Below are 17,603 nucleotides of genomic sequence, written 5' to 3'. Positions count from 1 at the left end.
AAGTGACTTTTCCTGACCTTATTTTCATTGCCTGCTTGGCTGCAACGCAGTTCTCTGCAGGAATTCTATCTTGTAAGAAATTTTAGGAACAGGAAAAGGTGATTAGCCCAACAGGCCAGTGCTCTTTTCATGAATCAAACCTACTGATCCAGCCATGCATTGAATGCCACATTCCTTCCCTACTCTGAATCGAGCCCAGTGACCTTCCACCTCACTGCTTCAATGGTGTTTCCAGGTATCCCATCCACATCTTGGAAATGAAGAGATTGTGCCTGAAAACTCTCTCAGAACTCCCAACTTTTAAACACTCCCTTGAGAACTTGTTTACATATTCATTTTCAGGAAATGGGCACTGTCATCAGAGCCAGCGTTTATTGCCTGTTCTAACTGGCCCTGGAAAAGATGGTGGTAAGCCATCTTCTGCTGGAGGTGTTCCCGCAGTGCTGTTCAAGCTCCAGGATTTAGAACCAGCAACAATGATGGGATAGCAACAGACTTCCAAGTCAAAATGGTGTGGGGCTTGAAGTGAAAGCTGTAAGTGAAGGTGTTCCGATGCATCCATCGCCCTCGGTCTGCTGAGAATCTGAGTTGCTAGGGCACCGGAAGCCATTTCAGGGTGGTAGAGAATGTAGGTTTATGACATACTGTCACTATAGATTAGGCAAGTGCCTGCAGGTGGTACACAGCAGCAACAGTTTTACGACGCTGGAGAGAGTGAATGATTTGGGGGGGTAGGGAAGGTGGATCTTGAAGGCTGCTTTGTCCTAGATGGTCCTGAGCTTCATGAACAGAAGCCATTTTGCTCAATTCCCTTTATAATCTCAGAAGACTTAAATCAGTCACTGTAAACCCTTCTTTTGTTCTAAAGAGACCATTTAATCCATTCTTCAGTCCCAAATCCCAATCTGTTAATGTCCACCTAATTGAGATATAGCAATATTTAAATTTCAAACGCAAGTTATTGCTCCAAATTCTCTGCCACTGAAGATGTCAGTTTTTATCCAGGAATATTATCCTGGTCAAAAAATACTCCTTAAACAAGGTCATCATAACAGATTATTTGATCTCGGCTTCTTGTGGGAGCTTGCTGTGTGCAAAGTGGTTATTGTGACTACAGTGCAAAAGTACCTCATTGCTGCAAATGCTTTGGACTGCCCAGAGGTTGTGAAAGGAGGTTATACAAATGCAAGTTCATTCTCAGGTTTATAATTAGGTACCTTCTACATTTAGGACACTCTGCAGATGAAATTTTGAAACATACAGTCAGCTCAGGCACCTTCCCAGCCCATTAATCCAGTCCTACTTCAGTTATTTCTGTCCCTGAATCCCAGTTGTTGAGAAGAATTGTCTAATTCTTTCAAGGCCCAGTAAGGTTTCTTGTTCCATCAAATGAGCAGATAATCTCCCCTCATTTTAATAAACATTCCTCTATAATTCCCAGTTCCTTAAATTTTAAACATGGAGATAATTCCTGGGTGCACGATTTCCTGACTTGGATTCAATTCTGATCTTAAAGTACAGAAGTACAGATACAGGAGGCAGCTATTAACCTCGAATGGTCTGCCATTCTTAGGGATAATGGATCAGCCATGGCCACAAGCTATATTAACCCATATTCTCTACCTACACACCCCTCCCCACCCCCCCACTCCTCAATACATTTGGTGAGCAGAAATTAAACACAATTTTAAATTTAACAGCTAACACAGAATCAAATGCCACTTGCAGAGGAGAACTCCAAACCTCTCGCAGCCTTTGGATGAAGCTTCTCAACTTCACTCCTGATAGGCCAACTCCAAGAACACAAGAGCAGGAACAGTCCACTCAACCACTCGTACCTGCTCTGCCATTCAACAAGGTCAGAGATCTTTTAACTCTGCGTCAATTCCCTGTACTGACCCTTACCCTCGATTCCCTTGATATCTGAACTTCTATTGATCTTTCTGAAACATGCTCAATGAATGAGCTCTGCAGAACTCTTGGGCAGAGAATTCTAAAGATTCAGATCCTTTGGATGAAGAAATTTCTCATCAATTGTCCTGAATGGTAGATCCCTTATTTTGATACCGAGTCCTCATTATAAAACATCTTGCATACACTCTGCAAATTTGTCCTCCACACTAGTATTGCTCATTTGGTTTACCTGGTCTATATATAACAGTCTCCCATGATTATTTTATTATGCTCGTAATGTACATTCCTGATTTATTTTATGCCATGCATTACCACTATTGTTTCAGAGTCCATATACAACTCCCATCAATAATTACCACCTCTCGACGTTTCTTAGCTCTGCCCAAACCAATTCTTCCTTTTGACTTTGAGCTGTTCAGACTACATTCCCTCGTTCTAGATTCCTTGGCTTACCCGTTTTACATTTTAATAATGTATGCATTTAGATTAAAAGGGCTATAGGCTGGAGGGCTATGGGCCAAACATGGGCAGATGGGACTAGCTCACTGGTCAACACAGTCGGCATGGATGAGTTGGGCCAAAGGGCCTGTATCAGAGTCATACAGCATGGAAACAAAGTCTCTCCTGCTTCTAGCTTTTCACCATTTAGAGAAGACTCTTCCCTCTCCTTTTAATTTTGAAAGTAGATGAACACTTGCTTATTCCCATATACAGGCAGTCCCTGGGTTACAAACACTTGACTAAAGGACACCCCCTACATACGAACAAGCTCCCATAATATTGTTAAATACATTTTCTCCCACAAACAGCAGAACTAGTTTCCTTTCTCCCTCTCTCCACTTTTAGTAATTGTAGAAGGAAATAAGGAGTAGGAATTAGCAAAACGAATAGTTAGACCCAAGGGTTAATGGTGGGAACAGAAGCGATTACTATTTGTCCTTGGGTATAGCCGCACCTTGGAGCATATTGTGCTGGGAGAGAAAGGGAGGCTTGCAAGAACCTCTGTTAATTAAATCTGAAATGTCTCTGAAAACCATTATGGAATATTTGATAAAGTATTGTAAAATTAATCTGATTAACATTAACCTTGTAATACCAAAGACAGGATGAGACAAGGGCAGGACCAATTGATGTGATCAAGGAAGAAGAGCAGGGACATTGATTAAATTAACACCTCTGGTGCAAAGACATGGGAAAATGATTGAATAAACAAAAGATATGTTTTGCTTGATCCCGTATGTACATTAAAAGTATATAAACAGGGGGAATCTGTGCTTGGGCGAAGCAGTCTCACAGATTTTCAGGGCTGTTCTCCTGATTAATCAGTACTGCGCAATAAAGCTTCTTTCTACTGCTCTGGACCTCTTGATTTTATCTCACCTCTACAGTAATTGTTCCCTTTTTAAAAAATCAGACTTATGTGCTTTTGACGCTATACATTACAATACTGTGGAGGTGTGGTTACCATATCGAGTATCTTTCCTGCATTTTCCAATTTATGGACAAAATCGACTTATGAACCCATTGGTTACCCGGGGACAGCCTTGCTGATTTTGGCCATTCACTTAATCTATTGATATCTCAGTGAATTTAAGCTTCCATCATATGTAAAAGACAGGAAACCATTGTAACAGAGGGCTTACTTTCAGCATTACACCTTAGACTGCTTGACACTGGTAGATTGGGATATAACTGTGGGTCTCAGGAGACAATTTCAACAAAACACAACTCTATACCGATTAAAAAAATAAGCAAGCATTAAATAAGCTCAATTTAATATACTGCAGAGCTCCTTTGACTGTACATACTTTCAAAAAGCTCTTCGTAGTCTATTTTCTCCACACAGCACGTGTACATGCGCAGGCCAGCAATCTTAATTTTCTGCAAAAAGAACAAGTTAGAAGAAAGTTGATAAGGGTAAAATTGAGAGGAAAAGTAAAGAAACAAATTGCCAGAAATCTACAGTATTGTCACTTCACATGTAGTCCATAGGAAATGAGATATGCTTAACCCAATAAACTTAACCCAAAGATTTTCTACAATTATTTCAATTTGGCACCTTGACTCGTTTTTAGAACATAGAACAGTATAGCACAGGAACAGGCCTTTTGGCCTGCCAGGTCTGCATTGAAAATAATGCTGAATTAAACTAAATAATGATTCCGATCTCTCCATATTCATGTGTCTATCTAGCAACCTCTTAAATGCCACTATTGTATCTGCTTCCACCACTGACCCTGGCAGCGCATTCCAGGCACCCACCACTCCCTGTGCAAAAAAAAAACTTGTCCCATACATCTCCTTTAAGCTTTCCCCGCTCTCGCCTTAAATGAATGTCCTTTAGTACTCGACATTTCTACCCTGGGGAAAAGATTCTGACCATCTACCCTATTTGTGCCTCTCATGACTTTATAAACTATCAGGTCGCCCCTCAGCCTCTGACGCTCCAGAGAAAACAACCCGTGTTTGTCCAACCTCTCTTTATAACTAATACCCTATAATCCAGGCAGCATCCTCTTGAGGGGCTTTTAATATGGGAGAACTATGTAGCCCCAAATAATCATTCCTCCTCCCTGAGGAAAGTAAAGTGGCAAATCTGCATCTATTCTTTACTCAGTATTTTTGGATATATTTTTCAACTGGATGGAGAATAAACCTCTCCTGCATTCACCATCTCTGAGACAAACAGCCCAGAAGTAAAACAGAAGCTTAGAGAGGAATCTAGGAACAACAAAGTACTAAAGGAAATCTTTTGTAAAAATCTAAAGGCTTTATTCTCTGGTGGGGAGAGTTCATAAATGGGAAATATAAACAAAATTACACCCAGATGGGTCCTGGGTCTGTCAGGAAGCATTTCTTCCACAGAAAGGATGGTGAAAATCTGGAATATCTCCTGTTGCAGTTAGGCAGTCAACTGAAGTTTCCAAACCGAGACAGAAAGGTGGAATGACATTTGTTGGGCAAGGATAGAGGCTCAGAGTGGGAGAAACCAAGCAAGGAAAGTGGAACTGATTAGGCATGGTCTGACTGTGCGGTGGAACAATTTCAAAGGGCCGAATGGTTTCCTTTTCCAGTGTTTCTGTAATAAGCTCCTCTCATTTACTTCAGACTGACCTACGTGCACAGTGCTACAATTCCCCTAGTATCAGATTATTTACACAAGAGACGCTGGAAACAGAAGAACATTTTGCAGTGAGCTACACTCAATGCACACATACCCAAAGAAAAACTACAGTAGATTTTTCTCATACTAAATCTACTTACACTGGTTACATGGGGAATAAGAGCAGGAGACTGTTTATTCCCTTCAACCTGTTCTGCCATTCCTGGTTATAATTCATCTTTGACTTAAGCTCGTAGCGGTAAGCGTAACGCTTTACAGTGCCAGAGACCTGGGTTCAATTCCGGCTGCTGTCTGTAAGGAGTTTGTACCTTCTCCCCATGTCTGTGTGGGTTTCCTCCGGGTGCTCCGGTTTCCTCCCACATTCCAAAGGCGTACGGGTTAGGAAGTTGTGGGCATGCTATGTTGGCACCGGAAGCACGGCGATACTTGCAGGCTGCCCCCAGAACACTCTTACGCAAAAGATGCATTTCACTGTGTGTTTCGATGTACACGTGACTAACAAAGATCTGATCTAACATCTTTGGCTAACAAAAAGCTCTGATTTTAAATTATTAGCAGACCTAGTATCAAATGCCATTTGTAGGAGCAATTCCAAACTTAAGATAAAATGGGCTCTTGACCTCACAATCTACCTCGTTATGATGAAATAACAGGAAGCTGGATTTCACAAGATTTGCACCTTATTGTCTGTCTGCACTGCACTTTCTCTGTAACTGTTACACTTTATTCTGCATTGTTATCGTTTTCCCTTGTACCACCTCAATGCACTGACGTGATGAAATGATCTGTATGGATGGCATGCAAAACAGTTTTTTCCACTATACCTCGGCACATGTGACAATAATACACCAATTTATCTCCACACACAAAGTATGGTAGAGGTGTACCCAATTTTCAGCCAATAGCACCCTAACCAGCAGAAATAGTGTCTCTTTATCTATATCACAACAACATAATAGGCAAGTTACTAGGCTAGAAACCTGGACCACTGGTTCATAGATGTGACCTGGAATTTAAATTCAAATAATCAAGTATATTTGGAATAAAAAGCTAGCATCAGTAATGTAACCAAATAGGTGACCAGGTTGCTGTAAAAAAAAACACACACCTGGTTCACAAATATCTTTCGGGAAAGAAAAATCTACCATCCTTTCCCAGTGCTGCTTCTGACTTCAGGCCCATTGACGTGGATGACTGCCCTCTGAGAAGAGCCCTTCCACCAACATCATCCCACAAACATGTAGGTTATTGCTTTGAATAGGTTGCAAATTTTAACCAAATCACTCCTTGACCTTCTAGGCATCAGAGAATAAAACTCTGGTTAGTGCAATCTCTCCGTGTTATTTAATTATTGGCTGTATATAGCCCATAGATATAGCTGCTCTCATCATCTCTTAACCACTTCAATTTTATGTCCAGATCCAGACTGTACATAAAATATCACTCCAAGCATAGAAAAGCTGGGCCAACAACACGACATGGTCTTAAATCTATTTTCCCCTGTATGCACTTTACGCACATCATTTTCATACAGAACGTCAGTCCTGTGAAATTCAGCTTCCAGTTATTTCATCTGAATATGCAGTTTGACTTCTTCCATCACTGGCCCAGAGAGCCAGACCTCCAACCTGAACGTGTCACATTGCGAGGACAAGTCTTGCTGCAAACACAAGCTTCAATATTGGAACCACTGATAGGTTTGGCAACAACTCATTTCAGTTGTGTTGGCTCACAGCTGTTTCATATTTGACCTATGTTGATGTTACCCATCACACAGTAGGTACAACGCTTTAACTATTTCCCTTGGGGCAGTTTTGAATGTTCTAAATATGCAATAAAATATGTTGGAGGCCAGCAGGGCTGGAAGCTAGTTACCCAGTTTTTGGAAAACTTGGTTAGAACGTGCGCCTTCCTGCTCTGCAAACTGTGCCACCAGCTCGGAGTTGGCAAGTCTCTAGCAGCACCAGCGGAGGATCAGCCATAGTTCAGTGGGTTGCAAGCCTGGCCGCATCAAACACTCAGCCTCCACTCCAGTGAGACCAAGATCCAAGTCAATGCTCCAGGTGCAGTACAGAGGGAATGCTGACTGACGTACTGATTTTCCAATAAAACATTAAACCAATATCCTAAGACTATTAAATAGAGCCCTTGCATGATAAGATGGGCTCTTGACTTCACAATCTACCTCGTCATGGCCTTACACCTTATTGTCTACCTGCACTGCACTTTTGCTGTAACACTTATTCTGCATTCTGTTATTGTTTTCCCTTGTTGTACTTCAATGCACTGATGTGATGAAATGATCTGTGTGGATGGCATGCAAGACAAAGTTTTTCACTGTACCTCAGCACGTGCAACAATGATTAACCAATTCACATGCCCTTTCAACTGAACATTAAAGCGCAACGCCCTGGTCAATATTTATCCCTCCGCTAAGACTTTAGGGCTATGGGGAAATGGCAGTTCAAGTGTTGAGGCCAGTATAGATCAGCCATGATCACACTGAATGGCAGAACAAGCCTGAGGGGCCGAGTGGCCTACTCTTGCTCCCATTTTTTTGTGTTCTTGACTTTAAAAACAAAAGCACATTACATGGTCACTCTCACTTTTTCCTGCACTACCTCAGGTCTTCAGTAGCTATGAAGTGCTTTAGCACGCCCCGAAGTCACAACAGTAATGCAAGTCAGTCTTTCTTTTGTAAATGAGTCCCTTTGATCTTTGATGAGTGCCCATCCCACCAATGGTGTCATTAGGGAGGGCTTTTCTGGGGGAGGGATGACGAGGCAAGATAATGTACCAAAAGACATTATTCTGCATCTAAGCAGGCGAGCAATAACAGATCAAGGGAACCCCAAATACCACAGCTATAGAATCTGCTCCATTTAGTTGCGGAGAGCCCTCACACCCTCCAAACTCGCCTATATTCATCAGTACAAAATGAAAGCAGTACCCATTTGCTGTACTTCAGAGGTCCCGTGAATCCTAATGCTTCGACCAGTTTGGTGAAGGGTCCCACTTCTTCTTCAACAGGCTGAGCTGTCTCTCTCACATTGTAAAACTGTTAACGGTAGAATAAATATGTCAGTGAAGAATCATCAGAACATTACTTAGCAAAAGCTTGAACTCAACTGCTAGGGACAACAATAGCCTAACATGTACTAACTTTAACAAGCCACTTCATAGGAACATTATCAGACAAGATTCAACATTGGGTCACATTGGAAGATACAAGATAACCATACACTTAGCAAAGGAGTAGGAATGAAGGAACACTTTGCAGGAAGCAAATACATCGAGGTGCAAGGAGGAAACTTTAAGCTCAGGCAGCTGACAACATGACTACCAATGAAGGGGTGAAAACTGGAGAATATGCAAGAGGCTAGAACTGGAGCAGTTTGGAAGTGATTACGGAGATAGGGAAGGACAAAGCCAGGGAGGGTCAAGGATAAGAACTTTTAACACTTACTGGAGAGGGATCAAGGGTTACCAGTGAAGACGATGGTGCAGGTTAGCAAGCAGAGTCTTGGGGAAGGATAGAGAAGTGCAAAGTAAAGCAGGGAAATGGTATCCCTAAGCAAATATTCTGATGTGTAGAAAGACAGAAAAGCCAAAACTTGTGATTTTTTTGTGTAGGATTCCATTAGATTGCCCTACATTTAAATGAAAACTAAAATTTCTTTCACTGAGGTACTCAAGCTAATCTTGCCAAATTCTCTCAGATTTTTTTTTATTATTCAATCACGGGATATAGGCATTGCTGGCAAGGCCAGCGTTAACTGCACGTGCCTAATAGCTCGAGAAGGTGGTGGTGGTGAGCTGCCCTCTAACGGCTGGTGTACATGTACTGCTGGACGAGGAGCTCCAGAATTTAAACCAAGCAACAAAGGAACAACAAAGTATTTCCACATCAGAATAGTCACAGAAACAGGCCCTTCAGCCCATCTTGTCCATACTGGCCTGGTTTTCTGCCTAGTCCCATCTACCTGCACCCAGACCACAACCCTCCATACCTCTCTCATTCATGTACCTATCCAAACTTCTCTTAAATGTTACAATTGAACCCGCATCCACCATTTCCGCTGGCAGCTCATTCCCCACTCGCACCACCCTCTGAGTGAAGTAGTTCCCCCTCAGATTCCCCTTAAATATTTCATCTTTCACCCTAAACCTATGACCTCTAGTTCTAGTCTCACCCAACCTGAGGGGAAAAAGACTGCACGTATTCACCCTATCTATACCCCTCATAATTGTGTACACTTCTATAAGATCTCCCCTCATTCTCCTGTGCTCCAGGGAACAAAGTCTTAACCTATTCAACGTATCCCTGTAACTCAGGTCCTCAAGTCCCGGCAACATCTGTGTAAATTTTCTCTGCACTCTTTCAAGCTTATTGATATCTTTCCTGTAGGTAGGTGACCAGAACTGCACACAATACTCCAAATTTGGCCTCACCAACGTCTTTAACAACTTCAACACCTTCCCTTCATCAACCTTCCTGGTAACCTCCTCAAAAAAACTCTAATAGATTGGTTAGACATGACCTGCCACGCACAAAGCCACGTTGACTATCCCTGTTCAGACCCTGTCTATCCAAATACTTATATATCCTGTCCCTCAGAATACCTTCCAATAATTTACCCATGACTGGACATCAGGCTCACTGGCCTATAATTTCCCGGCTTATTCTTAGAGCCTTTCTTAAACAATGGAACAACATTAGCCATCCTCCAGTCCTCTGACACCTCACACGTAGCCAAGGACGTTTTAAACATCTCTGCCAGGGCCCTGCAATTTCTGCACCAGCCTCCCACAAGGTCTGAGGGGACACCTGGTCAGGCCCTGGGGATTTATCCACCCTAATTCGCCTCAAGACAGCAAGCACCTCCTCTTCCACAATCTGGATACTGTCCACGACCTCCATACTCTTTTTATTCAGTTCTATAGACTCTGTGTCTGTCTCCCGAGTAAACACAGATGCAAAAAAATGCATTTAAAATCTCCCCCATTTCTTTCAGTTCCATGCATAGATGACCATGCTGATCTTCAAGAGGACCAATTTTGTCCCTTGTTACCCTTTTGCTCTTCAATATAGCTATAGAAACCCTTAGGATTCTCTTTCACCTTGTCTGCCAGAGCAAACTCATGTCCTCTTTTTGCCCTCCTGATTTCTCTCTTAAGTGTTCTCTTGCATTCCTTATACTCCTCAAACACCTCATTTGATCCTAACTGCCGATACCTGATATGCACCTCCTTTTTCTTTACCAGGACCTCAATAACCAAGATTCCCTAAACCTGTTAGCCTTGCCTTTTATCCTAACAGGAACATACAGATTCTGTACTCTCAATATTTCACTCTTGAAGGCCTCCCACTTACCAAGCATCTTTTTGCCAGAAAACCTATCCCAATCCATGCCTGCCAGATCCCTTCTGACGCCATCAAAATGGGCCTTCCTTGAGTGTAGAATCTTAACCCTGGGACCAGTCTTAGCCTCTTCTATGGAGTCATTCTCCAATTCTCCAGTGTTGTGGAGAACTTGCAGCGTGTACCCCATGCCCGCTGCTCTTCTCCTCCTGGGTTGTGGAGGTCACAGGTTTGGGAGGTGCTGTCCATGATATCAGAAAAGCAGCAGGATTTCAAGAGGGGAAAACCTGGAGTGGAACACAGCAGCAGGATGCAAGAACCAGGGATACTAAACTCAACCTCAGCCACATAAGTGCACTCTTTTTCCCAGGGTTGAAGAATCAAGAACTAGAGGTCATAGCTTTAAGGCGAGAGGGAGAGATTTAAGAGGAACTTGAGGGGCAACTTTTTCACCCAGAGGGTGGTCTGTATATGGAATGAGTTTACATTAGACTGCACAGTACAGATTTCTAGGATACAGAGTTGGGGATGGTGACAATCAATTTTTTTGCTTTGAATCGCAAGGACTGCTGATAAAACAAAAATAGACACCTTGGCAACATGAACATTTCAGTGTCAAGGAGCTAGCCCAAGGTTTGGGGGGGAGGAAGCAGAGACCACTTTGGATGCTCTGCGTGGTTTGTGTACCAGTTTCCCTTTACAGAACCCACCCTTGGTGTGGAGTGACCAGCCCGAAATGGCAGCGACTGTCCAGGTGAAGCATGCAGTAACCCACTGCCCAAGGCAGGACTGCCCAGCCTGAGGATGTTGATGCCGAACCCCACACTCTGCCGCAACACACGGAGCTGAAAGAAAACAAAGAGGCAATTCAAATCTACGTAGTGTGCAGATACCAAAAATCACCCACTGCAGTGAGCTGTGGAACTGCGACAGCTACATTTCCCCTGCTGTGAATTCTTACTGATGCTCATAAAGTGGAACTAACTGTCCTAACCTGTTTGCACAATTAAGAAAGTATTCAACTAAAAACCAAAGTGTATAATAGCATTGTGCCACCTTAAACCTTACTCCCCACCACCTGCTAAAACCTCATGCAGTAAAGCAAGTTTATCAGTAGGTACAGTCCGATATCCTCTATGGGGCACTGGTGAGACCTCATTTGGAATACTGTGTGCAGTTTTGGGCCCCTTGTCTTAGAAAGGATGTACTGATGTTGGAGAGGGTTCAGAGAAAATTTACGAGGATGATTCCCGGAATGCAAGGGCTTACATATGAGGAGCGTTTGTCGGTTCTTGGACTGTATTCATTGGAGTACAGAGGAATGAGAGGGGACCTCATAGAAACATTTCAAATGTTGAAAGGATTGGGCAGAGTAGAGGTGACTAAGTTGTTTCCCTTGGTGGGTGAGTCCAGGACAAGAGGGCACAGTCTTAGAACTAGAGGGTACCCATTTAAGACAGAGATGAGAAATTTCTTTAGCCAGAGGGTCGTGGATTTATGGAATTCGTTGCCACATACAGCTGTGGAGGCCTGATCACTGGGGGTGTTTAAGGAGGAGATTGATAGGTATCTAATTAGTCAGGGTATCAAGGGATATGGGGAAAAGGCCAGGAATTGGGGCTAGATGGGAGAATAGTTTAGCTCATGGTGGAGTAGACTCAATGGGCCGAATGGCCTACTTCTGCTCCTTTGTCTTGTGATGTACAGAACCTTTTGTGATCCCCTGCAATTGAAGTTCTCATACAGGATTTCAGCTTTGGAGCTCACTGCATAGTTTAAATAACAACCAAATTTCAAACACCAGCCCGCTTATGTCAAGCGTGAAGGTTGTATGGCTCACACATTCCGGTTAGGAAGCCACTTAACTCACACAATCCATTTTGAAGAATGGAAAGTCTCGACAGGAGCACGAGACTGTAGTGGAACTACAAACTGTTTATTCCGTTACCATGACTACCTCTGTGGTCCGAGAGCAGGCCAAACTGAAGAAAATGTACACAAGCACAAGGGAATTGAAATGCATCACACACTCTCAGACCACGTTCCAGGGGAAAACAATGAGAAGATGGCCCTCCCTCTTTACTGCAACAGTCGACTTCGTACCAAATCCCAAAGGAAATTGCTAAGAAAGATAAACACACAAAATGCTGGAGGAACTCAGCAGGTCAGGCAGCATCTATGGGCGGGGGGGGGGAATGAAAAGCCGACATTTCAGGCCGAGACCCTTGAACTCAGCCTGACCTGCTGAGTTCCTCCAGCATTTTGTGTGTTGCTCCAGATTTCCAGCATCTGAAGTCTCTCTTGTGGTGCCGGGAAAGATGATTTTTTTTTTTGAGAACAGCTAAGAGAGATGCAAAGCTTTCTTAAACCACAAAATATTTCTTCATAGGTCACACATAAAGTTACTACATATTAAGCAGACAAATGAAACCACTTTACACCAGCCAGATTATTACACAGAACATACAGCAGGCGCTGTTATGATCTGCTATGTTCTGCCTGACAGGGTGATCAAGGGAGTTTCGAAAGCAACCTTAAAGGCTACCGGATAGATACTTGAAGGGGAATATTTGTGGAGCTCTGGGGAGGCAGCAAGGGAACATTACCAATGAGTCAGGCCTTCCAAATGCACAGCACAATCATGATAGGCTGAATGGCCTCCTTCTGGGCTGCACCATTTGACGAAACAGATGGTCAGTGACGGCGCTCCCCACCCAAGCAGCATGAGTTCAGATGTAGCCTGGCTCCCCAACCAGAGTCTGATGGAACCAACTGTGGGCGTCGGGTTCAGGTTAGCTTGGGTCAGGATTAACTTACTTATTACAAGACAGGAGGAGGCCATTTGACCCACTGGGTCAATGCCAGCTCCCAGCTGAGCAAACCCAGCAGTCCCATTCCACAGCTCACAACCCTCTGTGCAAAAAAAGTCATCTCTCACTCTGTTCCAAATCCACTGTTTGAAAGTTGGGCTTGGAGGAGGAAATAAGAAACAAATGTTCCCACTGACGGGAGGTCAGCAACTGAAGGACGCAGATTTGAAATAATTGGCAAAACAAAAAGCCAAAGACATTGGAGGAGTTGGGGTAAAAATATGAGAATATCCAGAAATGCTGCAGTTGGGACCCAGGGACTTGGACGATTTGCGAGAATTACCAGGCCTACAAGGATTTTGGAGAAGACTGCAGCTTCGCATGTCAGAGAGCCACATCTATCTACCCACCAACAAACTGCTGCGTCTCTACACAGAGGGAAGTGCAGTTTTCCTCCTACCCAGTCCAAAGAACAATGAATTGTTTGTGACTACAAGTCCCATGTAGCTTTGAGTACTTAGGAGACACGTGTTAGAGGGGAGATGTGAGCATCAGCCATAGTCAGTTTACATTGGGAGGGGGGGGGGGGGTGAAATACGAGGTAAATTTAATGAGATTTGCAGGAAGCAAAGACATGTTTGTAAAGGAGGTTTTGCTATACAGGACGAACAATATATATCCGTTTTATCAATACTCCCAAACACAAAAGTAGCACAATGCAAGACATCTAGAAGACAAGTTTTAGTTGTAGGAATGATCAGTTCTGTAAAGGGAAGCTGGGAAAGAGTCACTTAATAAATAGACTGTTCAGCATGTGGTAAGGGTGTTCATTCCAAGTTGTGTAACCAAGCCTCAGGGTAAAGTGTTGGTTGCACTAATATCCAGATGGTTTTATATAATTTATGTATAAATTTTCTCTCACAATTCCATGACGACCACTGCTGCACTGAAATATTAATGCTTCTAAAATACAGCTTGATTAAACTTCAAAATTCAAACATTGGATGGCAGGCACAGCAATGTAGCGGTTAGCGTAAAGCTTTACCGTGCCAGTGACCCAGGTTCAATTCCGGCCACTGTCTGTGAGGAATTTGTACGTTCTCCCCGTGTCTGCGTGGGTTTCCGCCAGGTGCTCCAGTTTCCTCCCACATTCCAAAGGCGTATGGGTTAGGAAGTTGTGGGCGTGCTATGTTGGCGCCGGAAGTGTGGCGACACTTGCGGGCTGCCCCCAGAACACACTACGCAGAGGATGCATTTCACTGTGTGTTTCGATGTACATGTGACTAATAAAGATATCATTTTTTTTAAACCCAATGTGGTACCATTGACATCTAATCGTTGTTGTAATGTAGGAAATATGGCAGCTGTAGCAAGCCCCAATGAAACAGATAGCCAGTGTTTTAATTATGCTGGTTTAAGTACAAATAACACCCAGGACACAAGTATCCCATCACTGATCCCAACCTTGCTGTATTCTGTACAACCATACCTAGGCACTCTCTGGATTTGATTTGGAGCCTCCAGTAACTTATGAAAAATATCAGAGGCTTTGGAATGAGCACTGGGCTACCACAGGCAGAAAAGTGCCAATGCAAACTGCACGTACTCACTTGTCATACAGCTGGGTGTCAGAATTAGTGGCCGGGATTTGGGATTTAACACAGAGATTTTATTTTATAAATATAGTGAGATAAACTGATAATGAACGCACTGCCTGAAAAGTTGAAGGAAGCAAAATGAATAGCAACATTTAAAAGGGAACAGGATAAATATATAAAAGCAATTTCCAGGACTCGGGGGAGATGGATCAGAAGACTGGGCTCATACTAAATGGATAGCTCTTTTGCAGAGCCAGTAAAAGAAGGACGGACTGAATAGCTTTCTCTTATATAACAGCTTCTTTAATTTAATAGACATTCCCTTTTCCCCAAACCTATAGAAATTAGTTTCTACTGTGTCCCAGTTTATGGGGACAGAACACATTCTGTCCTATATGCCATTGCAGCTATCAGACTTTACACCAGTGCAGAAAAGCACTTTGAACCATAGCATCTTTACACTAAAGGTCAAGACCACTCGACCCTACCAATCCATGCTAGCCCCTGTGGTAATCCTGTCAATCCCATTCCTCTGTTCTTGTACTCCTTTAAATTATCCTCTCGCAAGTGCCTATCAAATTCCTTTCTGAATGTCCTGATTGGCTGTTTGGATTCTAGCATGCAGCAAAGTTCAGATCATAACTGTAAAAATCTTACTTTGCATTCCCCCAATCATTTGCCCATTGTGTTGAATCTCTGCCCCCGATCCCTGAACTATGAATAGAAATATCTTCACTCTCTCGCTATGAAACCCATCATGATCTTGTACACCTCTATTAAATCTTTGCTCAACGTTGTTTTCTCCTCCAATTTAAACGGGAGGTTGAAATCCCCTATCCATTGAACTCTGGGACATCCTAACATGGTGGAAGAGGATCTATCAGTGCAATGGGGGCTTCACTCAGAGGAGAGATTAAACAGAATGGATTTATACTCTAGAGAGGTTAGCAGAATGAGGTTTGATCTCATTGATACAGAATTCTTGAGGCCAGGCAGGTGAATGCAGGGATGAAATTGCCCCTGACTGGGCATCTGGAATCAGGGGTCACAATCTCAACACAATGCATTGGCTTTCAGAACTACGACGAGGTGAACTACTTTCACCCAGATGGTGAATCTTTGGAAGTCTCTCCAAAGGGGGAGACTTCCAAAGGGGCTGTGGAGGATCTATTGGCGAGTATATTCAAGAAAGAGATTGATAGATTTTTAGATATTAAGGGAATTGAAGTACGAGGTTAGTGCAGCAAAGTGATGGTGAGGTAAAATACCAACCACGATCTTTCCAAGACCCCACCTACCCAGGTCATTCTCTCTTCTCTCCTCTTCCATCAAGTAGAAGATACAGGAGCCTGAGGGCATGTACCACCAGACTTAAGGAGAACTTCTACCCCACTGTGATAAGACTATTGAATGGTTCCCTTATACGATGAGATGGACTCTGACCTCACGATCTACCTTGTTGTGACCTTGCACCTTACTGCACTGCACTTTCTCTGTAGCTGTGACACTTTATTCTGTACTGTTATTGTTTTTAACTTGTACTACATCAATGCACTCTGTACTAAGCCAATGTAACTGCACTGTGTAATGAATTGACCTGTACGATTGGTATGCAAGAAGTGTTTCATTCTACCTCAGTACAAGTGACAATAATAAACCAATACCACCCGTACCTGACACTTAAGTCATCATAAATTAGCCGCTCCAGATACAACAGGAAAGTTTTGTACTAGGCATTTTCTTGCGAATGTGATCCCAGACAGCTGATCTCAAGAAAAGCTGGCAAAAGCCACTGATCCTCACAGCCTTAAAATTTCCAAAAATCACATTAGTATTCTGTGGTGATAGTGTCCTCGCTGTTTTCAATCAGTATCATTTCCAGCTTTACTGTTAAATATCACCAACATGGTTTTCATTTTACTGAAGCCACAGTATATCTGCACATATTTAAAAACTGTACACAGAAGAATGGTTATGGAAAGCCACAGCTTATCTGAGATATCGCAGCACCATCCAGGAATCATTTGAACTTCACCCTTTATCATTCCACTGTCCTCTCCTAGTCAAAAGCTTCTAGATCATGTACTGATAGGGAAGTTTATAGACCAGTCCCTTAGTTGCTCACAGCTCACTAAGAAAGGATCCTTCATAATCTCTTCTCAATTTCATTGCCCAATGTGTATTCATTGAGGAACGTTAACCAAATGCAGTTTTAAAATTAAAAGCCTCAAGGGAATGTTGCAAAGAGAATTCTATCAACAGTGCCAGAAAAAAGCTAGCTGGGGGCTAGATACGATTTGCATTTGACACAGAGCCCCATCACTTCTTGCAAACGTCTCCAGGCAAATGAGGCCCTGTTTTCATTTTCAGGTAAGCACGCAAGATCCCATGGCACAATTCTAAGTGGTCCCTTGGTTTGTGTGCAGTTCTGGTCACCTAACTATAGGAAGGATATCAGTAAGATTGAAAGAGTGCAGAGAAGATTTATCAGTATGTTGCTGGGTCTTCAGGAGTTGAGATTTGATAGAGGTTTACAAAATTATGAGGGGTATAGACAGAGTAAATGCGAGTAGGCTCTTTCCACTAAGATTAGGAGAGATTAGTACGAGAGGGCATGGCTTTAGGGTGAAAGTGGAAAGGTTTAGGGGGAACGTCTTCAGTCAGAGAGTGGTGGGAGTGTGGAACGGGCTGCCATCTGACGTGGTAAATGTGGGCTCACTCTTAAGTTTTAAGAATAAATTGGATAGATACGTGGATGGGAGAGATCTGGAGGGTTATGGACTGGGTGCAGGACA

The 17,603-nt window shown here is 43.0% G+C and overlaps 1 protein-coding gene across 1 annotated transcript in view; it reads right to left on the bottom strand.

The window, feature by feature from the left end:
- LOC127578693 (ubiquinol-cytochrome-c reductase complex assembly factor 1) overlaps window positions 1-17,603 on the bottom strand; it is a 104,420-nt gene that overhangs the window by 74,879 nt on the left and 11,938 nt on the right. The window contains exons 2-4 of the mRNA XM_052030978.1: window positions 11,111-11,245; window positions 7,989-8,096; window positions 3,723-3,795 (exon numbers count right to left, since the gene is read on the bottom strand). Coding sequence (XP_051886938.1) covers window positions 3,723-3,795; window positions 7,989-8,096; window positions 11,111-11,245 — 316 coding nt within the window. The remainder of the gene's footprint in view (window positions 1-3,722; window positions 3,796-7,988; window positions 8,097-11,110; window positions 11,246-17,603) is intronic.

Source organism: Pristis pectinata, chromosome 16 (genome assembly GCF_009764475.1).
Source record: "Pristis pectinata isolate sPriPec2 chromosome 16, sPriPec2.1.pri, whole genome shotgun sequence".
In the NCBI taxonomy this organism is placed as follows: domain Eukaryota; kingdom Metazoa; phylum Chordata; class Chondrichthyes; order Rhinopristiformes; family Pristidae; genus Pristis; species Pristis pectinata.
The sequence above is the reverse complement of the archived record's forward strand: the minus strand, read 5'-3'. Positions and strand labels throughout refer to the sequence as shown.